Source organism: Capra hircus, chromosome 17, assembly GCF_001704415.2.
Source record: "Capra hircus breed San Clemente chromosome 17, ASM170441v1, whole genome shotgun sequence".
NCBI lineage: Eukaryota > Metazoa > Chordata > Mammalia > Artiodactyla > Bovidae > Capra > Capra hircus.
This window is the reverse complement of record NC_030824.1, coordinates 33,958,140-33,985,594: the sequence shown is the minus strand read 5'-3', so window position 1 is coordinate 33,985,594 and position 27,455 is coordinate 33,958,140. Positions and strand designations below refer to the sequence as shown.

The 27,455-nt window shown below is 35.7% G+C and overlaps 1 protein-coding gene across 2 annotated transcripts in view; it reads left to right on the top strand.

Moving 5' to 3' along the window:
• FSTL5 (follistatin like 5) overlaps positions 1-27,455 on the top strand; it is an 863,982-nt gene that overhangs the window by 778,895 nt on the left and 57,632 nt on the right. For both annotated transcript variants that reach the window (XM_018061498.1, XM_018061497.1), the window contains exons 13-14: positions 10,208-10,315; positions 14,352-14,476. In XM_018061498.1, coding sequence (XP_017916987.1) covers positions 10,208-10,315; positions 14,352-14,476 — 233 coding nt within the window. The remainder of the gene's footprint in view (positions 1-10,207; positions 10,316-14,351; positions 14,477-27,455) is intronic.

The window sequence follows — 27,455 nt, the reverse complement described above, 5'->3', positions numbered from 1 at the left end:
TTTGCAATATGGATTTTAGGATCTGTATATGTAGATCAGTTCAGTAAAGTCGCTCAGTCATGTCTGAATCTTTGTGACCCCATGAATTGCAGCACACCAGGCCTCCCTGTCCAACACCAATTCCCGGAGTTCACTCAGACTCACGTCCATTGAGTCCATGATGCCATCCAGCCATCTCATCCCCTGTTGTCCCCTTCTCCTCTTGCCCCCAATCCCTCCCAGCATCAGAGTCTTTTCCAATGAGTCAACCCTTCACATGAGGTGGCTGAAGTATTGGAGTTTCAGCTTTAGCATCATTCCTTCCAAAGAACATCCAGGGCTGATCTCCTTTAGAATGGACTGATTGGATGTAGATAGCTACTATTAATTAATTACAATAATGAAATATAGTGATTTGAAAGATGTTTCTGAATATGTCTAATAAGTCAATAAATCTTCGGAAGAAGGATTTTGATGGCTTAATTATCTGAATGTCACCAAGACAAGCAAAGGCTGCGGTATACACAAAAGAATGGTGTTTATGGGATGAGAGAGAAATTTCCAACATAGAGTGTTAGAAAATTTTATTTAAACAAAGTCCCACAGAACCATTCAATAGATCAAAATTGATCCCCTTTGTTCTATAATGGTGGTGAGGGTTGAATCATGTGCTGCAAATAAATGTAATTTCTAAGTTTCTAAAGGCAAAGTTTGGAAACAATTATTCTAGGAAAATAATGTTGATAGGAAATGCAAACTATAAGTAATACTTGAGCATTCTAGGTACATAAGTTAATCTTGAAGTGAAAGATAAGCATATGTGTAATCCTTTTTCCCAATCTTATATTTCTGAACATTATATTCTGAATTTTATTTTTTCTGAGATATGCTTGGTGGCTGTGGAAACAAATATATATACATCAATGGTCTCCAAGCGGAGTGTATACAATAAAAAAGCACTGAGAGATGAACAGATGTGAGAAGGGAATCCCAGGACATTTTTTAATATTTTTTAAACTAAAAAAAGAATCAAATTACCTTTAAAAAATATTTAAGAAATGGAATAATATTGGATACCTGAATTCATCTGTATTTTGGATGGTGGGTATGAGAGTACTTGGCAGGAAAGTGGGAATTTTACAGTTGGAAAGAGTGGACATTGATTGTTTTAGTCATTAGGTCCTGTCTGACTCTATTTGCAACTCCTTCGAGTTGCAAGGCTCCTTGAAGACCTCCAGGCTCCTCTGTCCATGGGAATTCCCCAGGAAGAGTACTGGACTGGGTTGTCATTTCCTTCTCTAGAGGATCTTCCCAACCCAGATAGAACTCATGTCTCTTGCATTGGCAGGCAAATTCTTTACCACCAAGCCACCTGGATGATGAGCATGAGAGCATTTGAGAGTAAAGTGAGAGTTTTATAGTTTGGAGGGATGGACATTGGTACAATGAATTTATTTTATTTTATTTTTTATCTATACAAATGAGATAGCAATAGTGCACACATCAACAGACAGACTGTCATGAAGTTTAAAAAGTTTTGCATTTGTAATATATGTAGAGAAAAGCTTTGTTCATAACAAATCTTGTTAAGCATATATATTATAAAACAATAAAAATGATTAAATCATTATGCTATTGGGCATGATGTTCAATTTTGCAAATTACTTTTCCCAGTAAAGTAGATGTTGTTCAGTTGCTCAGTCATGTTCAACTCTTTGTGACCTATGGACTGCAGCACACCAGGCTTCCCTGTCTTTCACCATCTCCTGGAGCTTGCTCGAACTCATATCCATTGTGTTGATGATTCCATTTTCTCATATCATCTGTTGTCTGCTTCTGCTCCTGCTTTCCATCTTTCTCAGCATCAGGTTTTTTTCTAATGAGTTGGCTCTTTGCATTAGGTGGCCAAAGTATTGGAGCTTCACCTTCAGCAACAGTCCTTCCAATGAATATTCAGGACTGATTTCCTTTAGGATTGACTGCTTGGATCTCCTTGCAGACTAAGGGACTCTCGAGTCTTCTCCAACACCACAGTTCAAAAGAATCAATTCTTCAGTGCTCAACCTGCTTTATGGTCCAACTCTCACATTCATACATGACTACTGGAAAAAACATAGATTTCACTATATGGACATTGGTTGGCAAATTAATGTCTCTGCTTTTTAATATGCTGCCTAGGTTTGTCATAGCTTTTCTTCCAAGGGCCAAGCATCTTTTCTTTTCATGGCTGCAGTCACCATCTGCAGTGAATCTGGAGCTCAAGAAAATAAAGTCTGTCATTGTTTCCATTGTTTCCCCATCTATTTGCCATGAAGTGATGGGACCAGATGCAATGATCTTCATTTTTTGAATGTTGAGTTTTAAGCAAGCTTTTTACGCTCCTCTTTCACTTGCATCAAGAATCTCTTTTGTTCCTTTTTGCTTTTTGCCATAAAGGTGGCATAATCTGCATGTATTTTATAATCAGCTGGCATTTTGCATGATATACTCTACATATAACCTAAATAAGCAGGGTGACACTATGCAGCCTTGATGTACTTCTTTTTCAATTTTGGACCAGTCCATTGTCTAGTGTCCTCTTCTAACTGCTGCTTCTAGACCCACATACAGCATTCTCAGGAGGCAGGTAAGGTGGTATATGAAGACCTACAAGACCTTCTAGAACTGATACAGAAATAAAAAACCCTTTTCATCATAGGGACTGGAATTCAAAAGTAGGAAGTCAAGAGATACCTGGAGTAACAGGCTAGTTTGGCCATGGAGTACACAATGAAACAGGGCAGAGGGTAAAAGAGTTTTGCCAAGAGAATGCACTGGTCATAGCAAACACCCCCTTGCAACAATACAGGAGCTGACTCTACATATGGACATCACCAGATGGTCGACACCAAATCAGATTGATTATATTCTTTGCAGCCAAAGATGGAGACGCTGTATGCAGTCAGTAAAAACAAGACCTGGAGCTGACTGCGGCTCAGATAGTGAACTCCTTATTGCCAAATTCATACTTAAATTGAAGAATATAGAGAAAACCACTAGGCCATTCAGGTATGACTTAAATCAAACCCCTTACTATTACACAGTGAAAGTGACAAGTAGATTCAAGGGATTAGATCTGATAGAGTACCTGAAAAACTATGGGGGGAGGTTTCTAACATTATATGGGAGGAGGTGCTTAAAACTATCTCCAAGAAAAAGAAAGGCAAAATGGATGTCTGAGGAGGCCTTACAAATAGCTGTGAAAAGAAGAGATGTGAAAGGCAAATGAGAAAAGGAGAGATATACCCATCTGAATGCAGATTTCCAAAAAAACAGCAAGGAGAGATATAAAAGACTTCCTAAGTGATCAATGCAAAAAAATATAGGAAAACAATAGAATGGGAAAGGCTAGAGATCTCTTCAAGAAAATTAGAGACACCAAGGGAAATTTTCATGAAGAGATGGGGACAATATAGGACAGAAACAGTATGGACCTAACAAAAGCAGAAGATATTAGGAAGAGGTGGCAAGAATACACAGAAGAACTATACAAAACAGATCTTAATGATACAGATAACCATGATGGTGTGATCAATCAGCCAGAGCCAGACATTCTGGATCATGAAGTCCAGTGGGGCTTAGGAAGCATCACTATGAACAAAGCTAGTGGAGGTGATAGAATTCCAGCTGAGCTACTTTTAAATTCTAAAAGATAATGCTGTGAAAGTGCAGCCCTCAATATGCCAGCAAATATGGAAAACTCAGCAGTGGGCACAGAACCTGTAAAGGTCAGCCTTCATCCGAATCGCAGAGAAAGGCAATGCCAAATAATGTGCAACTACAGCCCAATTGCACTCATTACACATGCTAGCAAAGTAATGCTCGAAATTCTCCAAGCTAGGCTCAAAAGTATGTGAACTGAGAAATTCCAGGTATTCAAGCTGGATAAAAAAAGCAGAGGAATCAGAGATAAAATTGCCAATACCCATTGGATTATAGAAAAAGCAAAAGAAATCCAGAAAAACATCTGCTTCATTGACTATGCTAAAGCCTTTGTGTGGATCACAACAGATTGTGGAAAATTCTTCAAGAGATGGCAATACCAGACCACCTTACCTGTCTCTTGAAAAGTAGATATAGAGGTACATTAATTATATATTGAATACTACTATTTACAAGGTATTATTCTAAGTGCAAAAGGTGATATCACATAGCTAAACAAACCGAAAAGGCCTGCCTTCCTGGAGCCTAGACTCCAGTGAATGGAGACAGACAAAAGAAGATTATATGTAAATTCTACAATATGGGAAGTGGTCAGTGTTATTGGAAAAGGTAAAGCAGCAGAACAAGGTAGATGGGATTGGGAAAGTTAAGAACAGAGGGCAGGGTGCCCATGGTTGGCCTCACCTACAAGGTGAGTTCTCAACCAAGGTGTACAGGAAGCAGACACTTGGTTATGGGAAAGACTGGTTCTGGGGGAATATGCAGAGTACATCATGAGAAACGCTGGACTGGAAGAAACACAAGCTGGAATCAAGATTGCTGGGAGAAATATCAATAACCTCAGATATGCAGATGACACCACCCTTATGGCAGAAAGTGAAGAGGAACTAAAAAGCCTCTTGATGAAAGTGAAAGAGGAGAGTGAAAAAGTTGGCTTAAAGCTCAACATTCAGAAAACGAAGATCATGGCATCCGGTCCCATCACTTCATGGGAAATAGATGGGGAAACAGTGTAAACAGTGTCAGACTTTATTTTTTTGGGCTTCAAAATCATTGCAGATGGTGATTGCAGCCATGAAATTTAAAGACGCTTACTCCTTGGAAGAAAAGTTATGGCCAACCTAGATAGCATATTCAACAGCAGAGACATTACTTTACTGACTAAGGTCATAGACAAGGCTATGGTTTTTCCTGTGGTCATGTATGGATGTGAGAGTTGGACTGTGAAGAAGGCTGAGCACTGAAGAATTGATGCTTTTGAACTGTGGTGTTGGAGAAGACTCTTGAGAGTCCCTTGGACTGCAAGGAGATTCATCCAGTCCATTCTGAAGGAGATCAGCCCTGGGATTTCTTTGGAAGGAATGATGCTAAAGCTGAAACTCCAGTACTTTGGCCACTGCATGAGAAGAGTTGACTCATTGGAAAAGACTTTGATGCTGGGAGGGATTGAGGGCAGGAGGACAAGGGGACGACAGTTGATGAGATGGCTGGATGGCATCATTGACTCAATGGAAATGAGTTTAAGTGAACTCCGGGAGTTGGTGATGGACAGTGAGGCCTGGCGTGCTGCTATTCATGGGGTCGCAGAGTCAGACACGACTGAGCCACTGAACTGAATTGAACTGATGACTGACTGACACGTTGGATGAAGAGCAAAGTGGCCGGAACATCTAGATCAGAGACATAGGCAGGAATGAGGGGCAGTGTGGGAAATGAGGGGTCTGAGAAAGAAGACCAGGAGTGACAAGTCATTATAAGGATGTCTGGCTTTTACTCTGAGGGAAATGAGATGACATTGCAGTGTTTTGGCCAAACTGGTGCCATGATCCATCTAATAATACTCACCCAAAATGAACAAACAAAAAGCAGCAGCAAAAACCCAGGTCACTCCGATAAACCTATCCAGATTGTGACAAGTAGAAAATTAAAAGGTGGAAATCCTGAGGTGAGGTTGAAGATGGTAAAGGCTCCCTGTGCACTCAGAGCAGGGCAGGAGCTGCAAAGATTCAGTCTTTGGAAGGCAGATCCAGCCAGGTCCTGGTGACAGGAAGTAGAGGAGAACGAGGACAGTCAAGTATAATAGAATGTGTACAATTTTCTTTAAAACTGTGAAAAAAATGAACTGCTTTACAACACAAAGGCTTACAGGCTTAATTGTGGCAAGAATTTTAAAGTGTCAAATATAGAGCTATTCTTTTACAAAAGCTAATGATCTAAACTGACAGATGGTTTAAGTAATTTACAAAGAGGACTAGCAAATAATTCGTAAAATCCAATACCTGTAATTTATGCTTTCAAAGATTGGTCATATAAATAGGAAAATATCAGTTTTTTGACATAAAATTGGGTTATGATAAGATTATCCTGAATACAGTTGTTTGGAAATATTTTTGTCATGGTTGTATGATTTCATTGCTGAAAACCATGTCAATGTTACCTCTGTAAAATGGGTTATATCTGAACACCTGAAAATTGTAAATAGATTTTTCCTAGGAGTTAAACACCTTCCAAACATATTATGTCAGAATTACTTTTCATTTTTATCTGAATGTCTTTTTTTAGTTCTGGTGAGCTTTTATAACTAAAATAAACTGAATTTAATACTAAACCTATGAAATGCTGAAAGCAAAAATTGTTTACACATTTTGGAGGGCATTGAATAAACATCTTTCAAATTCTGAAGTTGCTTTGAAAATTTATATTTTCTTCCTTGGAAAACATTGATCTTATATGAAGGAGATTAATCATGAACAACTTCTGACACCTCCTAGAACATATTCTCATAAGTTAACTTTTAAAAAAGTCTCTGCTTGCCATTTATAAAAGAAAATGTTCATAGTTTAAGGCTCAGTGAAAGCATCACCTCCTCTTCTCCCTCATCCTGTTCTTACATCTTCCTTTGATCTTCCATGGCAATTGTCCTGTATTTTTATTAACTAGACTTGCATCTAGTTATTTTAAGTTCTTCCACCCTATCACCTATAAACTCTTCCAGGACTAAGACTGTGATTATTAATTATTAAATTATTACAGAATTATCAAATTCATTTGCTAAATAAAGGCATTACATCTCTAAAACACTGTGATGCTGCCATGTACTTTAGTACAGTTAGTTTCTTCTAATAGTAGTAGCAGTGGTATTTTTATAATGTTTAACACTCACCAGACTTACCTGGGCACTTTGTACTTAACCACCTTCCGTAATATTTACAGGAATCCTTTGAAGTAGGTGTTATTATTGTCTCCATCTTATTATAGAGGAAACTGAACCACAGTAAGTTTAGTGACTTCCCAAAGTGTTATTTTCATTATTGTTATTTCAGTTTAAATGAAGACACTAAAATTTGAAGTCAGTTTCAGAATACACATTCATAACCATGGTGTATAGGGCTTCCCAGGTGGGACTAATGGTAAAGCATCTGCCTATCAATGCAGGAGACATAAAAGACATGGATCCGGTCCCCGGGTTGGGAAGATCCTCTGGAGCAGGGCATGGCAACTCACTCTAGTACTCTTGTCTGGAGAATCCCAGACACAGGAGCCTGGTGTCTAGAGTCCCTAGGGTCTCAGAGAGTAGCTCAGGACTGAAGCGACTTGGCACACAGGCAAACATGGTGTATACTGCCTCTTGATGCTTTTCCCCTGGGATTATACTGCTTATACAAATGCTACTGCATATACTTGGGCCCCGTGGGTTTCTCCTCACCTTCCAAAAAATAAAAAAATAAAAAAGAATATCTCCTGTCCATGAAGCATAAATAGGAAGGCAACCTATCCAATCCAGACATTATCAGGAATGAAACTTCTCAACAAGAGGGGCTGCTCTTTCATAGGTAGGGAGGTCCCCACTTAGGGAAAGAACACAGACCCAAATACCAGGCCTGCTGATCACTTGCTGGATGACTACTGACGAAACAAATGTCTCAGTTTTCTTATCCATTTCATGAGGATATTAACAAAACTAGTTAACTATGGACTGTATGTTAATATGGATATTGACTATGGACTGTGTTATTATACACTTTGTTGTTGTTTCGTCTCTAAGTCATGTTCGACTCCTTGAGTTCCTATGGACTGTAGCCCGCCATGCTCCTCTGTCCAGGGGATCTTCCTGAACCAGGGATTGAATCCATATCGCCTGCATTGGCAGGCATATTCTTTACCACTGAGCCACCAGAGAAGCCCAGTATACCCTTTAAAAGATAATACTTGTGAATGGCCAGGTGAGAAGAAAAGAAACTTACAAGAGCTGGCAAACTAAAATTTTTATTCAAATTGTTTCCTACTACATAAAAGCTAGCTAATGATCTTTGCTATTTTTATAACTGTCTCTTAAGAATTGAATAACAGTGACATCTTTCTCATTGTGGTACTGTTGCCCGTTGAACTATTTCAGGCTTCCTTCACAGCTCAGTTGGTAAAAGCCTAAATATTATTCCAATTTAAGTTACATGTAAACTAGTCTGACTATTAATCGTACATAGATCAAGTTTAACATATAAAGGGAAAATATGAAAAATCAAAGGAATCTTGCTTGCGTGCTTAGTTGCTCAGTCATGTCCAACTCTTTGTGACTTCATGGACTGTAGCCCATCAGGCTCCTCTGGCTATGTGATTTCCCAGGCAAGAATACTGGAGTGGGTTGCCATTTCCTCCCCAAAGGATCTTCCAAACCCAGGGATCAAAATTGTGCTGTCTGTGTCTCCTGCATTGCAGATCGATTCTTTACCTGCTGAGCTATACTAGCATAAAAATGGAGTGTGAAGTCTTTAGAAGTTGAGGATTAATATTCTCAAATGACAACTTTCAAAGCAGGAAGAAAAAAAAAAAGTGTGATGCATGGAAGTCTCCTCCTGCGATTGTCTCTCTCCATGAAAATGCTTTATTTTCAGAAATCATTCATCATCTTAACTAAGATATGCCATGTGACCACCCCTCATCTCTAGGAAGGCTGGGAAATTTCGTACTTCTCAAAGGGGAATAGCTTAGTCATTGACTTGAATCTCTGCTGCTTTCCAAGTGGACTACCTTCCCTGACAACATCGCTGCCCACCTGAAACCAAAGTATTTTAATGGCTTTGTTAGCTAGAAAAAAAGGGCTGAAGACACTAACATGGAAATGTTTAAACAGGTCTTTTCAGAAATCCAATAATTACTTCAAATGCAATGTATTACGAATTTTAAATAGCTAAAATACAGGCCAACATTTTAGAAAAGAAATGCTTCAGTAAAACCAAGTTGCTGTTGTGATAGTTAAAATATGAATTTCTATATACTCAACGATTATAGTTTACTTTTAGCCCATTGAGAAGAGGATTACATCATGAATTAACTTGGGAAATTCTCTAAGGTCATTCAGTAGAGCTCTGGGGAAAAAATGCTTTTAATATCAGATAAGGGTTGTTGTCTTGAATACAATTTGTTTTATATATTATGTTAGAAAATATGTAACTATTATAGGAAATTACTGAAATGCAGTGTTAGCTTATAATATCAATAGCTTGGAATTAAGGTGAGTGAAATAACTTCTTGGCAGCAATTTATGTTTGGAAGTTGTATTTTCCGTAAATGCTAGGTATAAATATTAGCATAAAAATGCATTTCTCATATCAAGTATAGTACAAAAAGCTGCTTCTCTTTTTTCTGTGATTTTAGATTTCTCATTAAAGAAGCTAAATTAGGTAATTTGTCATTATAGTTGCAACCATATATTAGATTGTTGATGTTTTAGCATTATAAACAGTCAAATCCCATAACTAGCTTTGGGATAGAAAAATCTAATAGTATAAATATAGTTCTTACCTGTACTCAACAGCTGATTAAAATGCACATATTAATCATTTATACCTTGAGTTCCTAAATAGCTTCTCTGTTAAACACAATTTACATAGGTAATGAATGAATATAAAACTATATAAAATCATGTAAAAACATATTAGAGTAAGGTATCATATTTCTGAATTAATCAAAATAGGATTTAGAAAATTAATTGGCAACATGCAATTTTAATTTTTTCTTGGAGTACAGCCAATTAATAGTGTTGTAATAGCTTCAGATGGACAGCAAAGGGACTCAGCCATACATATACATCTATCCATTCTCCCCCAAACTCCCCTCCCATCAAAACTGCCACATAACATTGAGCAGTTTCCTGGACTATATAGTAGGACCTTGTTCTTCATCCATTTAAAATACAGCTGCGTGTAAATTTGATCCTAAACTCCCTAACTATCCCTACCCCCATACAACCATAAATTTATTCTCTAAGTCTGTAAGTCTGTTTCTGTTTTATAAATAAATTCATTTGTATCATTTCTTTTTAGAGTTTGCAAATAAGGGATGTCATGTGATATTTCTTCTTCTCTGTCTGACTTACTTCACTCAGTATGACAATCTCTAGGTCCATCTATGGGCAACATACATTTATTAATCCTACATCTAAGCCCTTGAATTTTTACATAATTTCCGGCCAAGTTTTAAACTAATATTTGGGTCTGAAATCTTTTTCAACCCCTATCTGTTACAGGCAGTAAGCACAGATCCCGTCCCAGTTAAATTACACTATGACAAATCTCATGACCAGGTCTGGGTGCTCAGCTGGGGTACAATGGAAAAGACTTCTCCAACGCTACAGGTAAGTCCCTTTCAGTGTGTCTGAGAAAATGATGATCTTTAAAACTTTCAGTATCTAATTGGGCATTTAACCATTTAACAATGATGTTCTTTCATCTAGATCTTCACAGAAAGGAAAAAAAAATGTTGATACACAAATACATTTTTGGTTAGGAAATATTTTAATTTAGATGTTCCAAACATTAGATTTATATGCCAAAGGAATAACCTATAATGACAAAGCTGAAGCCACTGCATGGAGGTTGGGGTGATTGTGATGGACTGTTTGGCAATTTCCAGCTTCCCTCGAATTTTCTTGTTTTCATCTCTCTAGAAAGGGATGTGCGGAGTGTAGCTTGTGAAGTAGAGCCCGGGAGTTAGACAGAGTCTCAAAGCAGGTCTTCAGTTTTCTCCAAACACACAGGATTTCACTATCTGACTGCTGGTTCATTTCTAACTGGGGAATACTTACTGTCATTTTTGTAGAATTTGCTTATGATTTGTAATTGACAGATAGATGTATATATACATATATACACATTTTGACAATGACTTTTGTAGGGATGTTAAGAATCATCCCACACACTATATAACCATCTAAAAATGGGTTATTTCCCCCGAATGTCTAGTAAAAATGTGCTAATAAGATTTAGTAAATTTTTAAAATATTTGCTGGGTAGAAGTGAAAGGTTAGTCTCACATCTAAAAATATAATATAAAATGCAGTATTTGAGAATTACTCAAAATATGACATACAATAAAATTTATTTACATGAAGAATGTGTGTGTGTGCATTTATGTATGTATAAGACAGACAGATGATATATAAATAGGTGATAGATAAGTTGGTGATAGATAGATAAACAGATATATAGATACATTGGCAGGAATAACAGGGTTTCTGAATCAGAGAACAGACTGTCTCTTACCCTTGGAACCTGTTAGCATTTATTCTGCAGCCCCTATCCCTATGGGGTGATGCAGTGAGAGTTTAGAGTCACCCTGAATAACTAGCACAGTCCTACTGACTCAAATCATGAGCCTCTAAGTTATTTTAGGTGGCTAGCACCTCAGTCCACCATCTCATGTGAGAAATAGAGATTGTTATTCTGAAATATATCCAAATCTTCTCCTGGAGCAGAGGAGTATCTCAGTATCCTGGCAATGTAGTAATTGGCTCAGAGAAATTAAGTCCCTAAATCTCTCAGGAGCAATATTCTATCTCCAACTTTCAAACGCATTTTTGCTATGCCATCATCTTTTAACCAAACTTTTTTGCTCAGAAAGACCTGACTCAGCAGAAATGTCAAATATGTATGGATAATTGTCTCCCAATAAGATTATCATGAAATGTCTTCCAAAATAATGGAATCTAAGATTTATTTGAAAAGAACTGATTTTCCTTTGGAAAAATTGAATTGAAACCGAACACCATGGTCAAGCTCTCAGTTTCACCAGTGTCCCTGTGCCATGATGGTGAAAGTTTTACATCTAGAGACTGCTAGGTTATGAGGCTAGGAAGTACTTCTTTGCTCTAATGTTTGTATCTTATAATGTTACCCTCTTAAACTTGAACATGCACAACATTTTATCAAGGATCTGAAAGCCCCCTTCTCCGTGTTTTCATGTTGAAAATATAACTAAATCTGTATGTCTTTGTCCAGTCTGAAAGCAATATTTATTATGTATTATTTTATGTGATATTTATAATTGATTAATATAAACCCATAAATTGTCATAATTTTAAGTATTTAAGACAATGATTTTCCATCTACTGTTCTAAAGATAAAGTCTTAAAGATTTATCATAGTTATGTTTTTTTTCTTTTCAATGGGCATTTATATCTTATGAAAACTTAAATTCTATAAAATTCTAAAATTCATGTATCAGTCATCTGACGTTTTACGACATAAATGCAGTGTCTATACTACAAATATACAACAATTTGACAAGTAAATATCTCCAGTGAACAACTTGGAATAAAGTCCTTGCATTCTTCTACTGGTCTGGACATAAGTCTAGTCCGATGAGGCAACAGTGGGAAGTGGTGTCTCTTTTTACTGCAGGCATCGCACACAGAGAGGCAGGCAGCAGCACATTCTTAGAAACGAGCCAGGATTTTTGCAAGATTGCACCTATTGATCAAAGTGCATCCCAGATCAGTCTGTGTCCTTGCAGTCAGTAGACTCAGTCCCGAACCTGGCAAATCACCACTTCCAGCTCAATTCCAGGAGCAAGAAGGGCCTAGACCCATCAGGGGAAAAAGTCCAGACTGAAGGGAACTGGGGGTGTGGCTCTGCATATTTTACAGTCTAAGACAATGACAAGTGCAGAAGAGAGGTTCCGTTAATCGGCCTTCAGGAGTGTGAATGATGTGGGATGCAATACACACATTATAGTATTGTTTGAGTATTAAATTCAGTGATGCCTGTAAGCTACTTAAAACACATATTAACACATAGCAAGCTCTCCAGATTATTACTGCTGTTGTCAGTCAGTACTATTATTAATTTCAAATGTATCTACATGCATACTGAGAAATATATACCTCTGTACAGCCTAATGGAAAACAATTTGGAGAGTTCCTTTGTTATAACCCTGTTGAGTTTTATTATAGTCTTGTAGACATTATTATAAGTGGCTGAAGTCCAGTGAGGACTTTCTCACTGATACACATTAGTAAGATAACCGTGAATAAAATAGGTACAATGTCTTTAAAGTTTAACCACGTACATTGGTTCTCTCTTCCTGGGCACATGGCAGGGGAAAAGGGTATCCTGGTTGGGTGGAGCCATATGATTAGTTCTGGCAAAATAAGTCTGCCATGAATAGAAATATGCAAGGTAGTTGGCTATTCTTTCTTCATGGAAAACAGAATAAAAATACTAAAAGCAATAGATATCCTGCCAAAGACCTCTGGGAAGGTAACAGGTATAAAACAAAATGTTTATTTAAAAAAAATAAAGAAGCAGTAAAGAAGTAAGGATTTGTTTCTGTTCTGTTTTGGTTTTTGATTGTAACATGACTGAATTTATCTTGACTGTTATAATAATCTATTTTCTTGAACTTGGCAATTTCCAATGGAACTCAATGAAAGTATAATCATTGCAATGAAGAAAAATTAAACTTTCAGGGGAAAAAAATAAAAATAAAAATGATATTTACTTCTGTCTTAAAAACCAAAGGAAGACACTCAGTTTTGAGGGAGGAAAGTCTATTAGGCAGCCAATAGTTTAGCATGTTTAATTTGGTAACCACATGTAGAAAGGGTTTAAAAGAAGTAAAATAAAGGCAAGAAAGTATGTACATTAAAAGGCTCATACAGAACAATGGCTGTGAAGAAGAGACAATAGAACAAATGTGGAGGTATGAGAAATCAGAAGGATAAACAAAGAATTTGGTGCAAAATGGGATAAAAGAGCTTAAATATAGTGATCTTTTCTTTAAAGAAATATGAAAGTTTTAAAATCAACTAATGGTGAATATTTGAAAAAATCTCTTTGATTAAACTTGCTTAAATCTATTATTTTCAATTTATTAAAGGAAAAAATAAAATATAATGCAACCTAAGATTTCTAACAGCAAAAATATTTCAAATGATATATTTTGGAGTTTTCTGTCCTATGTTTCTAACTATGTTCTATAGGAGGGGAGTTTTTTATATATCATTTGCTCCCCAATAAAGCTATGAAGGAAGGAAGGAAAAGGGAGGAACAAAGAAAAAGAAACAAATTTAATAATTTTCATCATATGTATGCTTGTTTTTATATTTCTTATTAAAGCAGTAACATTTTTATAATATAGAAGTTATCAATGTACAAATTTATTATATATTTTAAGCAGAAATTGTTCAATAAAAAATGTTTTCCATTTTTTCCTCTTTAGAAACAGAAGTTTCTACATTGAAATAAGCAAACAGAATTCCAATTTGCTTAATAATACACTAATATTAAGGTTTAAAATAAAGAGTCTATGCAAACAAATGCCAAAGGTTTATTTCATCTCTGATCCTATTAAGGACATGCTTGGCCAGGATCTAAACACAATGTTCTGTTTAGGTGATAACCCTGGCCAGTGGGAATGTACCACACCACACCATCCACACCCAGCCTGTGGGGAAGCAGTTTGACAGGGTGGACGATTTCTTCATTCCCACCACCACACTCCTCATCAACCACATAAGGTGAGTGATCTGATGAGCATCATCTTTTAGATTTCTCTCTAATTTTGATAGAAAGTCATAGGGAAGCACCAAAAGAAAAATTCTGTTATACAACAAATACACACATAATTGCACTCTGATTACCTTTGTTTCATCTGCTTGATGAACTTTTGCTTATCAACATTAGTGATGAATTTTCTGTATTCTAGTCCCTCTCATATATAGTGGAGAATTGAATTTATAAAGGTATGGTTGCATTTTTAAATCAGTTTTACATTTAATATTTTTTGCAAATTGTCTTTAAGTTCTTCTGATTAGGTTTTTGCAAGATGCTAAAATTTGAACTTGGTTGAATTCATTTCAGAGAAGAGAACCACTCTCAGCAAAATCCATTCAACTTATTATAATAACATTCTTGTATCATTTTACCCATAGAGAAACAAATATAACATTGTATCAGGATGTATAGTAAGTTGAAATGAAATATTTAAGGTCTGCACTTCGCGAAAACGTGTTTACTCATTCAGTCTCTCAGTGTATTCACAAGAAGTAAAAGAGTAAATACTTCTAGCGATATCACTTTAGAGTATCACAGAAGTGGTTTAAATGTTTAAAGTGGGAGACTTTGGATATTTACAATTTCTAAAACTAATCAATATTTTATTGATTTATTGAAAAAATGTAAAGTATTGCTTAGCAATATTAGTGAATCTTAACAAAACTAATATTGTATTATCTTTTTCAAGGGAATTTGGTTGAGGGGAGACTGCATCACATATTTTATATGAGCCATTATTTGATCTTTGTGTATATTTGTTCCCCTTGAATTAAAGTGAAAGTTATCTTGTCTAAAAATTGGATTTAAGAATTCTGAAACAGTACAAAATCAACTTGCAAAAATAAAAAGGGAAATTCATAAATAACAGTTGTGGCTCACAGTCAAGGTTTTATGTAGAAATTGTTCTTTGGGCAGCCATGAATATGTTTAAAAGAGTTTAATATATTTGTCAAGCAATTGTTTATTGTTTTCAGAATGCCGATTATGTCCCTCAGCAATAAAGTGGTTATAATGTGCTTCACATTTATTAACTGTTTTCATGGAAAATAAGTCGAACTCAATGAAAATTCAGCATATTTGAAAAGCATTTGCATAAAGAAATAATCTTTAGGTCTGACTGCAAACACTGGAAGAGTTCAGAGACTGAAGAAATCAGCATAGAAACTGAAAATGGTCCCACCTGCTGAGATACCTAAAAATATGTAATGTTTTCATCCTTATTTGATGAGAACAAATTTTATTTAATTGACATTGAGTGTTATGTTTAATAAATATTCTTTTGCTATCTTCAAGTTGCTGATAAATTTTTACTAGTAAATCATTTAATATGTAGCATTTACTTTTATTTATCTAGCTATCCTATTCCCTATTATTGTGTTTAATATACTTAATGTAGTTTAGTATAGTTAATATATGTGTTATCAACTTTGCTTATTTTTTAAAGTGCACTATTTATACAATTATTTGAGTCAAAATTCCTATATGTAACACTACTATGGTTAATAATATATCATTTGGAGTATTTTTTCCCTATAGCAAGTAAGTTATAAAATAGTTACCAGAGTTGGGTCTGGATGCAGTAAACACCATGTGTGGTTCTGTGTTTGTATGTATAATTGATATGCTGCCAGAACATATCTTTTTAGGGTCAGAATGATGACTACATAGCTGAAGTCAGAGCTAATAATTATTGGAAGATTATGCAAATAAGGTTAACACATATAAAGCAAAATTTTTTGGTTATTTCTATATTTTATAATAAACACTGAAAAGTATTGCTTGAGGATATTTCTAAGTTCCTTTATTTCTTTTATACATATATAGACAAATACATAGATGTTTTGACAATACTTGTAAGAATTCTAAATTAAATTATAGCATTTCTACCAGCATATGCATGCATACTTAGTCATTCAGCTGTGTCCAACTCTTTGTGACCTCATGGATGGTAGCCTTCCAGGCTCCTCTATCCATAGGATTCTCCAGGCAAGAATATCAGAGTGGGTAGCCATCCCCTTCTTCAGGGGATCTTCCTGACCCAGGGATCAAACCCAGGTCTCCTGCATTGCAGGAGCCACCAGCTCCTGAGTCACCAGGAAGCTCCACCAGTAGAGTCCCAGTTTAAGGAATATGAGTGATCATCATAATTCCTATTACATTTCACAGTAATTATCACTATTACTAAAGTGAAGAGAAAGAGTAAAAATTAGCATGTATTTCCAAAAATAAACTGTTGAATATGTAAAGAATTTTTAACATAATGAGGATTTATTGCATATGAGGAGAACCTGAGGGATAAAGTCTTTTCTCCTAACAATTCATGAAACATTTTATCCTACCCAAATGTGGCTTGTGTTATGAGACTGCTCTTTTTATGAATTGCATTTTTCAGAATTTGAGACTATTTTCTGACTATTGTATTTGGTGTAAATTCTAGGCCAGATAGAAGGTCTGACGCATGATACATATTTAGTTAATATTAGTTCTCTTCCTTTGACCCTTAATTGTTACCAGACCCAGGTCTGGTTGCTCACTACTCAAAATCCATTAAAGAAGCCAGATTGGTGGAAAGGAAAGTTTGCTTTATTTTGGATGCTGGCAGGCAACTGGGGGAGAGGGTGAATGCCTGTCCAAAGAACAATTCCCTTGCCCAAACTTGACTGTCTGGGGGCAAGAGCTTTTATAGACAGAGAAAGGGGAGTACAAGCAGAAACAGCACCATCAGCGCTGATAGTCATCTTGATATTGGTCATTGGTGGTCTAACCAGGGTCATCTTGATTGTTTTGGAAACAGTTAGTCTTTAGCTCCAGGGTCAGTTTGTTCCCATTTCTTTGAGGTCAGTTCTTGGAATCGCGGCAGCTCATGTCATGGCTACTACGTCTGGTAGTAGTAGTACCATTGGTAGTAACAACTACCATTATGTTGTTAACTTCTTCCACCTCGTGGGGGTTTCAGTATCTATAAGACAGCTCACAGATATGGCTCCAAATATTATCTAGAGCCTCTGAGGAGGGTTTCCTGTATAGCTCAGTTGGTAAAGAATCTGCCAGCAATGCTGGAGCCCTGAGTTCATTTCCTGGGTCTGGAAGATCCCATGGAGAAGGAAATGGCAAACCACTCCAGCATTCTTGCCTGGAGAATCCCATGGACAGAGGAGCCTGGCAGGCTACAGTCCATAGTGTCACAAGAGTTGGAGAGTTGGATACGACTTAGCGCTGTCTTTCTTTTGAGGAGGCACTACAGGTCCTTGACTATGTTTAAAGGGTAAACTATTATTTTTTGTTCTCCTTTGATGGTTTTCTATGTTTCTGCTTTTTTCTCACTTCTCTGATTAAACTTCTTTGACTAAAGCTTTTCCACAGACAAAAGGCAGGCTGAGGACATGGGGGCAAGGACCATAGGGTCCTGATCTGTTTCATTGTCACAATAATTCGCTTTTCTCTCAGATAGCTGCTCTTTCATTTCAAATTATTCATATTCTGCATGTCTGAAAAGCTTCTGGCCAACTGTCAAGATTTTATATCTGTTGTTGAAACCTGAACTGTGTTCACCAGTGTTAAATAGAAATGTGGAAACAAAGATTTGGGTGAAGTGAAAAAGAGTAGTTTTTATTGATTTGTCAGGCAAATGAGGCCATAGCAGCCTAGTGTCCTCAAGACTATGACCTGCCCTGGAGTGGGTAGTGAGGAGTTTTATAGTGTTCATGGACCAGGATGTGATCAGCTTATGAATAATTCCAATATTAGTGCCAATAATGCCAATATTAGTTGGCATCAATGTGAAGTTTTAAGCATTGTCAACCTTCTGTTTTCAACCAGTCTAGGGTCTATGTTCTTGTGATCAGCAGTTCTCATCTGCTGGAGTCCACTTCCAATAAAACCAATTTGGGAATATGTGTCAGGTCTTTATCTGTATCTTTCAAGAAACTAGGAGTTTGGTGATTCTGCCAAGTGGCTAATTTATACTCTCAATTGTTATGTCTCCTGGCCCAACAACTATTCTTTGTTTCTACATCTTCACATTTCCCCTTCTCTGCTGGTTCAGATGGTAAACAATCTGCCTGCAATGCAGGAGATCAGGTTTGGGAAGATTTCCTCGAGAAGGGAATGGCTACCCTCTCCAGTATTTTTGCTTGGAGAATTCCATGGACAAAGGAGCCTGGACAGCCCTTCAATAGGGTCACAAAGAGTCTGACATGACTAAGAAAGTAACACTAACTCTTGAGTCAGTGTTTAAAAGACAGAGACACAGGGACTTGTGCAAGGTTTTGTGTCCTTAGCCCTTCAAAACTGGTAGGCACTTAATTCATGTTTCTCATAAGAATAGAAATAAAGAAGTAAGTGTTACACTTGTTCCTAAATCCGACTACACAGTAGTGAGGGAGGATAGTATTTCTTATGCACCCGATTTCTCAGCAGCTAACACAATATCTGACAGGTGGTGGGCACAGCATCAAGCACACAGGAATGGTTGTATGTGTGGGAGCAGTAAGTAGCAGTAAGAGGAACTTACGTCTCTTGACAGATCCCAGCCAGATTGTCCCAGCAACACCATTTCCCACTGGCTATTGTGAATTCAGCTTAATTCCTTTCTTTCCAGGAACTGGGACAACATAATGTGTTAATATTAAGTTACCCATAATAGAAATGTCAGAACTACTCATAATCTGTACTGCAGCAAGGGCTGCCCTGTGATTAGCTACAGTTTTGCTAAAAGTTTTTTGTTGTTGTTTTCTCTCTGCTTTGTTTCTTCTTTATTTCCTTTCTTTCTTTCTTTCTTTTTTTTTTTTTTTTTTGATCTATAATTCTCAGGCTTCTTTCATCTGTAAAGTAAATAAAAATCAAAGAACTTTAGAGAAAACAACTTCCTAATTCTATATTAAAAGATTGATAGTTATAATCATGCAGTTTAAAAAACAAAACAAAACTAAGTCTTCACAAAATTTGGAAAGTCATTCAACTTTTAAGACAATTTGAAGTTCTCAGCACTTTAAAATTTCTTCAGAGCCTGAAGTAGGTCTGTTTCCTAGTAGTCTGAGGAATTTGAATTTCAGGAGATTAATTTTCATTTTTATAAATGCCTGAGAATGGAATCTGGTACCACTGACTCATCCAATTCCCTAACTGAATTCCACCCCATTCTGAGTGACATTGCCCAGGCTTCATACTATTACTTCTATTCATATATTACTCTATAGCAGAAGAGCTTAGAAGAGGTTATTATTGAAAATACCTTCTTTGGGTTTCATTTATCCATTCTTTCTCTATAAGAATCAAAAGATTAACCTGTGTCTGGACTAAACCAGACATACTGGTAATACATACAGTTGACTGAAATCAAAATGGTCTCTAAACTGTTGTGTTCTGGCTAATGAACCAAGCTTGCATTCTTGTCTCTTTCTTGAATGTGAGTGCTTGTCCAGGAGATGGTTCAAAAATACTCTCGAGAAGCATGCAGCCATTCTATATGCCTTGTATTTATTAGCTCTAGTTGTGAATATAGTTTTGTTGAACTAAACTTCCTGAAAGATGAGAGACGGCAGTTACACTTCTGCCTCACCCAGAAAAGTAATTCCTAAGCTTCTGAAAGGGACTGATTAACACTTTTTGACTATAAGTTTACAGGTTATTAAAACTCCATAATAGATATTTGGTTAATCCATTTCCCAAATATTTAGAGAAAATATAAATCACTTGAAATTTAATGAATAAAACATGATTTTCTGATGTTTATTAAAATATGTTGATTTCAATTATTCCACAATTATAAGCCTTTTTGCTTTCAAGTAAGAATAAAATGGGTTTCCCTTGTACCTCAGCTGGTAAAGAATCTGCCTGCAATGTGGGAGACCTGAGTTCTATCCCCGGGTTGGGAAGATCCCCTGGAGAAAGAAAAGACTACCCACTCCAGTTATCTGGCCTGGAGAATTCCCATGGACTGTACAGTCCATGGGGTTGCAAAGAGTCAGACACAACTGAGCGATTTTCACTTACGAATAAAACATTTCATGTCTCATGTTCTGTTACTTTTTTCAAAAATAGGTCCACTGCATATTCAACAAATGACATATTTTTCACATTAATAATTCATTGTGCATTTCAGTGAACTGGCAATGTATATTAAATAGGCATTCTTTTTTTAGACTGGCAGTTAATAGAAAATTTTCTTTAAAAACCTTACATTTCAACAAGTCATTAACAAACCATGAATCATAGTTCAAAAGTTGGAAAGATTATGTAGTTCTAAGATGTGTATTTTGTAATGACCTGAAAAATATAAATTTCTTACATGAGGAATTTCAATTTGAACTCAAAACAAGTCTCCAGATAGGTAAAAAATTAAAAGAGACTATTACATATGAAAATGTGTGTGCAATTCTCAGAAGATTCAATTATGTCTATTTAATGTCATAAAAATTAAAATTATAATTCATCATCTTTTTAATCAAAAGCAAATGTTTATTATGTTACTCATAATTTGTATCTAAAGAACTAAGTTATTATATCATTATATATATATGTCTGAATTGTATAGCCTACTACTTTTAATTTCTTATGATATGGCCAATGCATGGGAATTTAATAACTTTCATTATCAATTTTTTAATTAGCCAGAAATTAAAAAGTAATTTAAAAATAATTGTATTTTTTTTTCCGAAGAATGGTTGTGTTGCAATGGCTGGGTTATACATCAAATCTCAGAGAGAATGGATATTTGCATAATTGATTGTGTTTTATTTGGAGGGCCATTCTGGAAACACAAAAGTTTAAATGTCAGTTTCCTGTTGTAGTATATGTAATTATTGAAACTTTCTGTGCAAATGCTATTAGAATTTGTCTACATGGAATAAAAACGATAAATCTGACAGTAATTTATCATTTACCACATTTTTAAAAATCTCTGAATGAAAACTGAGGGTAATGAGAATTGACATGATAGAAGGCAAAACTAATGAAGAGGCAGAGAGTCAGGCAATGAGTGAAGGAATATTTCCACTGGATCTCCTATGAAAAATCTTAGGTAATTCTTCCAAAACTGATTTTTTTGGTAGTAGATAGGGGGTGAAAGTGATAACTACAAGGGGCCAGTGTAGTTCAGAGCAGAGGACTTTGATAAAGCTTAGTGCAAGACACTGAGAAGGCCAGAAAGTAAAGCTACAACAAATACAGAAATTAGCAGAATTCTTTTTGGAAGATTGAGTTGTCATGAATAACAAAAGAATAAAGATTACTGCCAACATATTTTTGCTTAGATAAAAGGGCACAGCTAACATTTAGGCTACTTAGAGCTCTAAGTAGAAATTCTTAATATTTTCACTGACTAAAATAGTACCTTTGACACAATTGAAAACAGGTTTCAATTGATGAAAAAAGATGTATTTACAGTCTGACCCTCATAACCTCTGCAAATCATACCTCTCTCATCTCTTGTCCTCTCTCAAACTGGAGGGCAGCTAGAGTTTAATCCCAACTGGTTCAAATAGGGCAATGTCAATTGGCACAGAGGATGCTTCGAGTAATACAAGAAATAAATCATTTCTGATTTATGTATCTACCCCAGAACTTGTTCTGTAAAAGTCAGAAGGGAAGATAGTAACTTAGGCAACACTATCACTATTTAAGATGTTTTAAAAATCTTGCCTGCCAAAAAAAAAATCTTGCCTGCGCTTGAAGTCATCCCTCAATACCACCATTTGAACTGACTGCCTAGAATTTCAAACTACTTCCCCTGTTTGTTTGGATTACATTTCTCTAGAAATCTACCTGTAAAGTACTTCTATTTCTTGAGAGGAAAATGAAGCAGTTTCACGGAGATTGGGTTAGGGTTAGTCTTAGAATTAATGGATATAGTTGGAAGGTGTGTGTGAGTGTGTGTGTATTTCAATGAAGGATTACATGGCAAACAATAAGATGAACAGAGTGTATCTGTGCATCACAGTGAGAGGTAGACCTTGAAAGCAACCAGCACTTACATAAAAATCTGAAAATGACAGTCTTCAAAGTTTTGTCTCCCTCTGGGCTTGACCTTCTAATGAAAGCAGACAAATAAACAATGAGAGTCCCTAAATTTCCTTGATACTCCTCACTTCCCTATCACATACCCCAGGGGTGAAACAGATTCCAGTGAATGTCTCAGCTTGGATAGAGAGTTCAGGAATCTTATGAAAGTGGACCTCAGGGAAGGTCTACTTTGTGTGCGCTGGAAAGGACAAAGGTGGCAACTGGAGATACTCTTTTAGGTCACTGAAAAGTTGAATGAGTGCTTGCAAAAAATATGGCAGTGACAGTCTAAGGGCTTATCCAGAATCAGATCTGACATAATCTCTGCACAGCCAATGGCTGTGTCTCCACTCAAGGAGCAGGCACCATTCTGGTAGTCTGCAGAGAGGTCTACAGCACTCTTTTTCTTTATAAATTATAGCAAGAAAATGATTACGAATGGATTGGTTTCGATATATGTTTCCTTAAAGCTTCTCCAAGGGAACAATAAACATTCTGTGAAAGTTAAAGTATATCATTCTCCTCATATCTTATCAAATCTGTTAAAGCAAAATTATATATATATATATATATATATATATATTTGGCTGGCCATTTATCAAGAGAACTCTATACTTGTGACTTGATTCATGGACAGGCCAGGTGTATGAAGATACAGTTTTAGCACTAAAATTGTCTGATTACATCAAAAGCCAAACACATCAGAAACTGAAAATATCAGTTGTTTCATGCCTTTTTAGGAAAAGTATACCATCAGGATGAAGAGCAGCAGTTAAAATTGTTTCCAAAAATGGTTCCTAGATAATGATCTTGCAAAATCACTGTTCAGTGAGGTTCAATTTTTCTATTGCTCCCTTCCGTCTTATATGCTAATTCCTTCCACAGACAGAAATAAACTAACAGAAAGTATTATACATTTTCAGGAGCTGGAACTTTTTCTATCTAGCTCTGCTTTTAGTGAATATTTGAAACACTTGGAAATCCTGAAATCATGACCTTTGCTTTCTCAGCTTCTCTGAACTTCTTCCTTCCTTGTCTGCTCTATGAAAACACAAACTCTAGATCGTCAGGACTTCTTGAACTCTTAGACTCTCAGGGCCTAATGTGCTATCTTTACCAAATAAAAAAAGGCAGATATAAATTGTTTATTAAACAAATCTGTACTTTCAATACTACATATCCCAGGTGACTCAGTGGTAAAGAATCCGCCTGCCAATGCAGGAGATGCGGGTTCAATCCCTGGGGTGGGGAGATCCCCTGGAGGAGGAACTAGCAGCCCACTCCCATATTCTCACTTGGGAAGTCCCATGGACAGAGGAGCCTGATGGGTTGTAGTTCCTGGGATCACGAGTCAGACATGACTGAGGGCACACACATACAATTCATTGTTGGCATATGCTCCAAGATTCTTACTAGGGTTCAAAGTTTCTTCTATTCAAAAATGTGATAACTTTCTTCACCTTATTTCTAAAGGAGTAAACACACTACTGGTTCACTGGATTTGGTTTTATTTTAAACAGTACTTCCCACATTCTTTGGCATATTGGTAAACCCACACATGGAGAATAAAATGCCTAAGACAGAAAATTACTGAGTGCTTGCAGCCTAGTGTTGTGTGTGTTTTGTGTGTGTGTGTGTGTTCAGTTAGCTATCTGCGTTATGTCTTGAGTGAGATAATGTCTGATCCCCTACTTGGTCTCTGCCCCTTATTAGCAGGCTCTATCTGAGTCTTATAAGGAAAGAGCCCAAGATAGATGAACCAAATAGACCAACCCCTGTTTAACAGAATATTCACTTAGGTTACTATTCTTTATTAGTATATAATGTAATATTTATCCATTATAATATTTTTGTCATATGGGAAACAAGTGAAAGCGAAATTTGCTCAGCGATGTCCAACTCTTTACAACGCCACAGACTATACAGTCCATGGAATTCTCCAGGCCAGAATACTAGAGTGGGCAGCTTTTCCCTTCTCCAGGGGATCTTCCTGACCCAGGGATCAAACTCAGGTCTCCCGTACTGCAGACAAATTCTTTACCAGCTGAGCCACAAGGGAACTCCAGGTTGGATTTAAAAGCAATGTATACTTGAAATCTATGTATTCCATTATTTTTAAAAAGGAAAAGTTTTGTACAGGTATGATTAGCAGACTCCAAGCTCTAGATTTTAATAAAGCCTCTGACTAGATTAATTCTACAGCATTTTTTACTGAAGAAATCAATGGAGCACTAATAACATGTAATTTAGAAACACTCCACATCACAGATCTGCCTCTCAAGTTTTATTATGCAAAGTAAAATACCTCTTGCTTCTTCCCTCGGAGGTCCTTATGCTAGCTCATCAAAGTGATCCGAAAAACACAGAGCAGTCCAGCGGTGGTGTATACATAGCACAATCCCACATACTTTTCCCCTCTGCCCCATATGACTTGAGATTTTGCTGGAAACGGTAAAACAAACTTATTTTACCCTAAACAAGTAAATAACAGACTGTCTAGATTTCTTGGATTTCTTTGACAGTTAAAACAGACTCAGATAACAATTAAGATACATGAAGGAATATATCACAAGATATGATATAATGCAATACTTCACAAGATGAGGACAGAACTCACCCTGAGAACTTAAGAAATTTCTTATGTAAATCTAATGTGCACATTGCCAGGACTTATTTCATATGTAAATGCAATAGATTAGAAAACAATATTTTGAATGAAGCAAATAAAGCATTAACTAGTTCTTATAAAATGTGTATAGAAAATAATATTGAGGTTTTTAATTCTGTTTTTAAAGGGATTTGTTATTTTTCTGTTGAAGCAAAACCATAGCATCTAATTTTATGATTCATGAAGTTTTACTTGAAGAAATATCGTTTTTAAATGTTAAAACTTTAAATACAAGTATCATATTAAAAAAAATACAAAACTGCCTTTTGAATGAAAGACCCCAACTGTGGCTCAAAAAGCAATGCTATTAAATAAATAATTTTATCTTTAAGAGCACATGCATAAATTAATGATAGCAGTCAGTAGAACATTTTAGAACATTTCTGGGAATGTTGCTAAAATGTTTATTTCATATATATATATCTCTCATTTTTTCTCTCTTTTTTTGCCATATAAGAAAAATTATTTTAAATGTAAAATTAGTGGTAGTGGTAGGTGTTCTGTAGAAGGACAACACGGGGTGCACTGATATTATCTTTACAATAATTTGAGGCTGTAAAAACTATTTACAAGAGTTTTTAACTATGTAAAAACTATCCCCTGTGAATTCACTTTAACATTTTGTACTCACTTAATTTTGTTTTAAATCTGTAACTGTAGCCTGTCTCTGGTTACCTGTGTAGGAAGAAGAAATTGACTAATGAGTCAATCAAAGAATATATAGACAAATAGATTCCTTTTTTCTTTCAAATTAAAGATGCTCACTTGTTATCTTGTTATGTTACAGTGTTATGTTATGTTATAGTGTTCTATTTCTTGAAAAAAAAACATTCAGCAATATGTCAGTTTTTAAAGTTCTTTGAGATGTGATTCAAACAAGAACTGAAGGACATGAAAAGGATGTCAGAAAGCCCTAAAATTTAACTATAACAAAAGAACCTACCAAATTAGTTGATGGAATAATCTTCTATTAAATCAAATCTGTCATCAGCCATAAGTAAACATATTCACATAACCAGGTGATAACATCAAACGGCAAGGGTTTTATTCTTCAGTGTTTACACCAGCATAGTATAGGGTATACAGGGCTCACAAGATGAAAAAAAAAACAGCTTCAAGGGAAATAAAAATAATAGTTGCCTTAAGTGACTCTTAAAACTGTTTAGTATGCCTAATATTTCTTCTGTATTTAGTTGAACTTTTTTCTGTACTATAGAAACATTATCTTTTTTGCCGTTTTTATTTTGAGAGGGGAATAGGTAATGAAATATGTAGATTTTTATTCTATATAGACATCTGATTTTCAAGGAAACCAATATAAAATTTTAATAATTTAATTTTTTGCCATAATGTAGCAGCTTATTTTATGTTTATGCAATTTTTGAAATGTAAATATAGTCTTTAGTGTCTTTGTGACAAAAGGGAATCAGAGTTTGCCTGTGCTATGAAAGTAGCTGCTGATTTATGTAACTAAGCCAAGAAAATTCTAAAAAATCTAGACTTTTTCCTTAATAACATAAATCAAAATTATTCATCAATTTGAGTAAAAGGAAACATTGCTTTTGTTTAATTAAAGTAAAATAAAAAAGTTTTTGAAATCTGAATAATTTTTAATTAAAGAAAATGGACAAGACATTTAATTGATATCTGAAAATAATTTGAACATAAATGATTAATTTATATAAAAATGATTTTTAAAAATGTTTCAATAGATCGTAGATACATGTATCCTTGTTGTTGTTGTTCAGTTGCTAATTGTCTTGTCTGACTCTGTGACCCCTTGGACTGCAGCACATGTATCTTAATATTGACTAAATATGCCTTCCTGATTTTGTGTAAACTTAATTTGCTTGTCATTTTTTAACATTAAAAAACCTCTGCTGCTGCTGCTGCTGATGATGTCGCTTCAGTCGTGTCCGACTCCGTGCGACCCCACAGACGGCAGCCCACTAAGCTCCCCTGTCCCTGGGATTCTCCAGGCAAGAAACCTCTACTTCCATCCAAATTTTCATTACAATGAGAAGTAAAGAGATCTAGTTCAAAAAGATTTGTTTGGACACAAATGACTTTTTAATAAACGGAAGTAGAGTGGAATATAAACCATTTGGCAACAGTCATTTGAGATATACATTGTTTCCATAACTTAATATTTTATGTTTTTTGAATTAATAAATATGCTGCGTGGATATCATCATTATCAGTGACCTCATAAAAGTAGTTACATTAACCTATTTAATATTTTTTTATTTCCTGATTCCAATCTGTGCCTTACC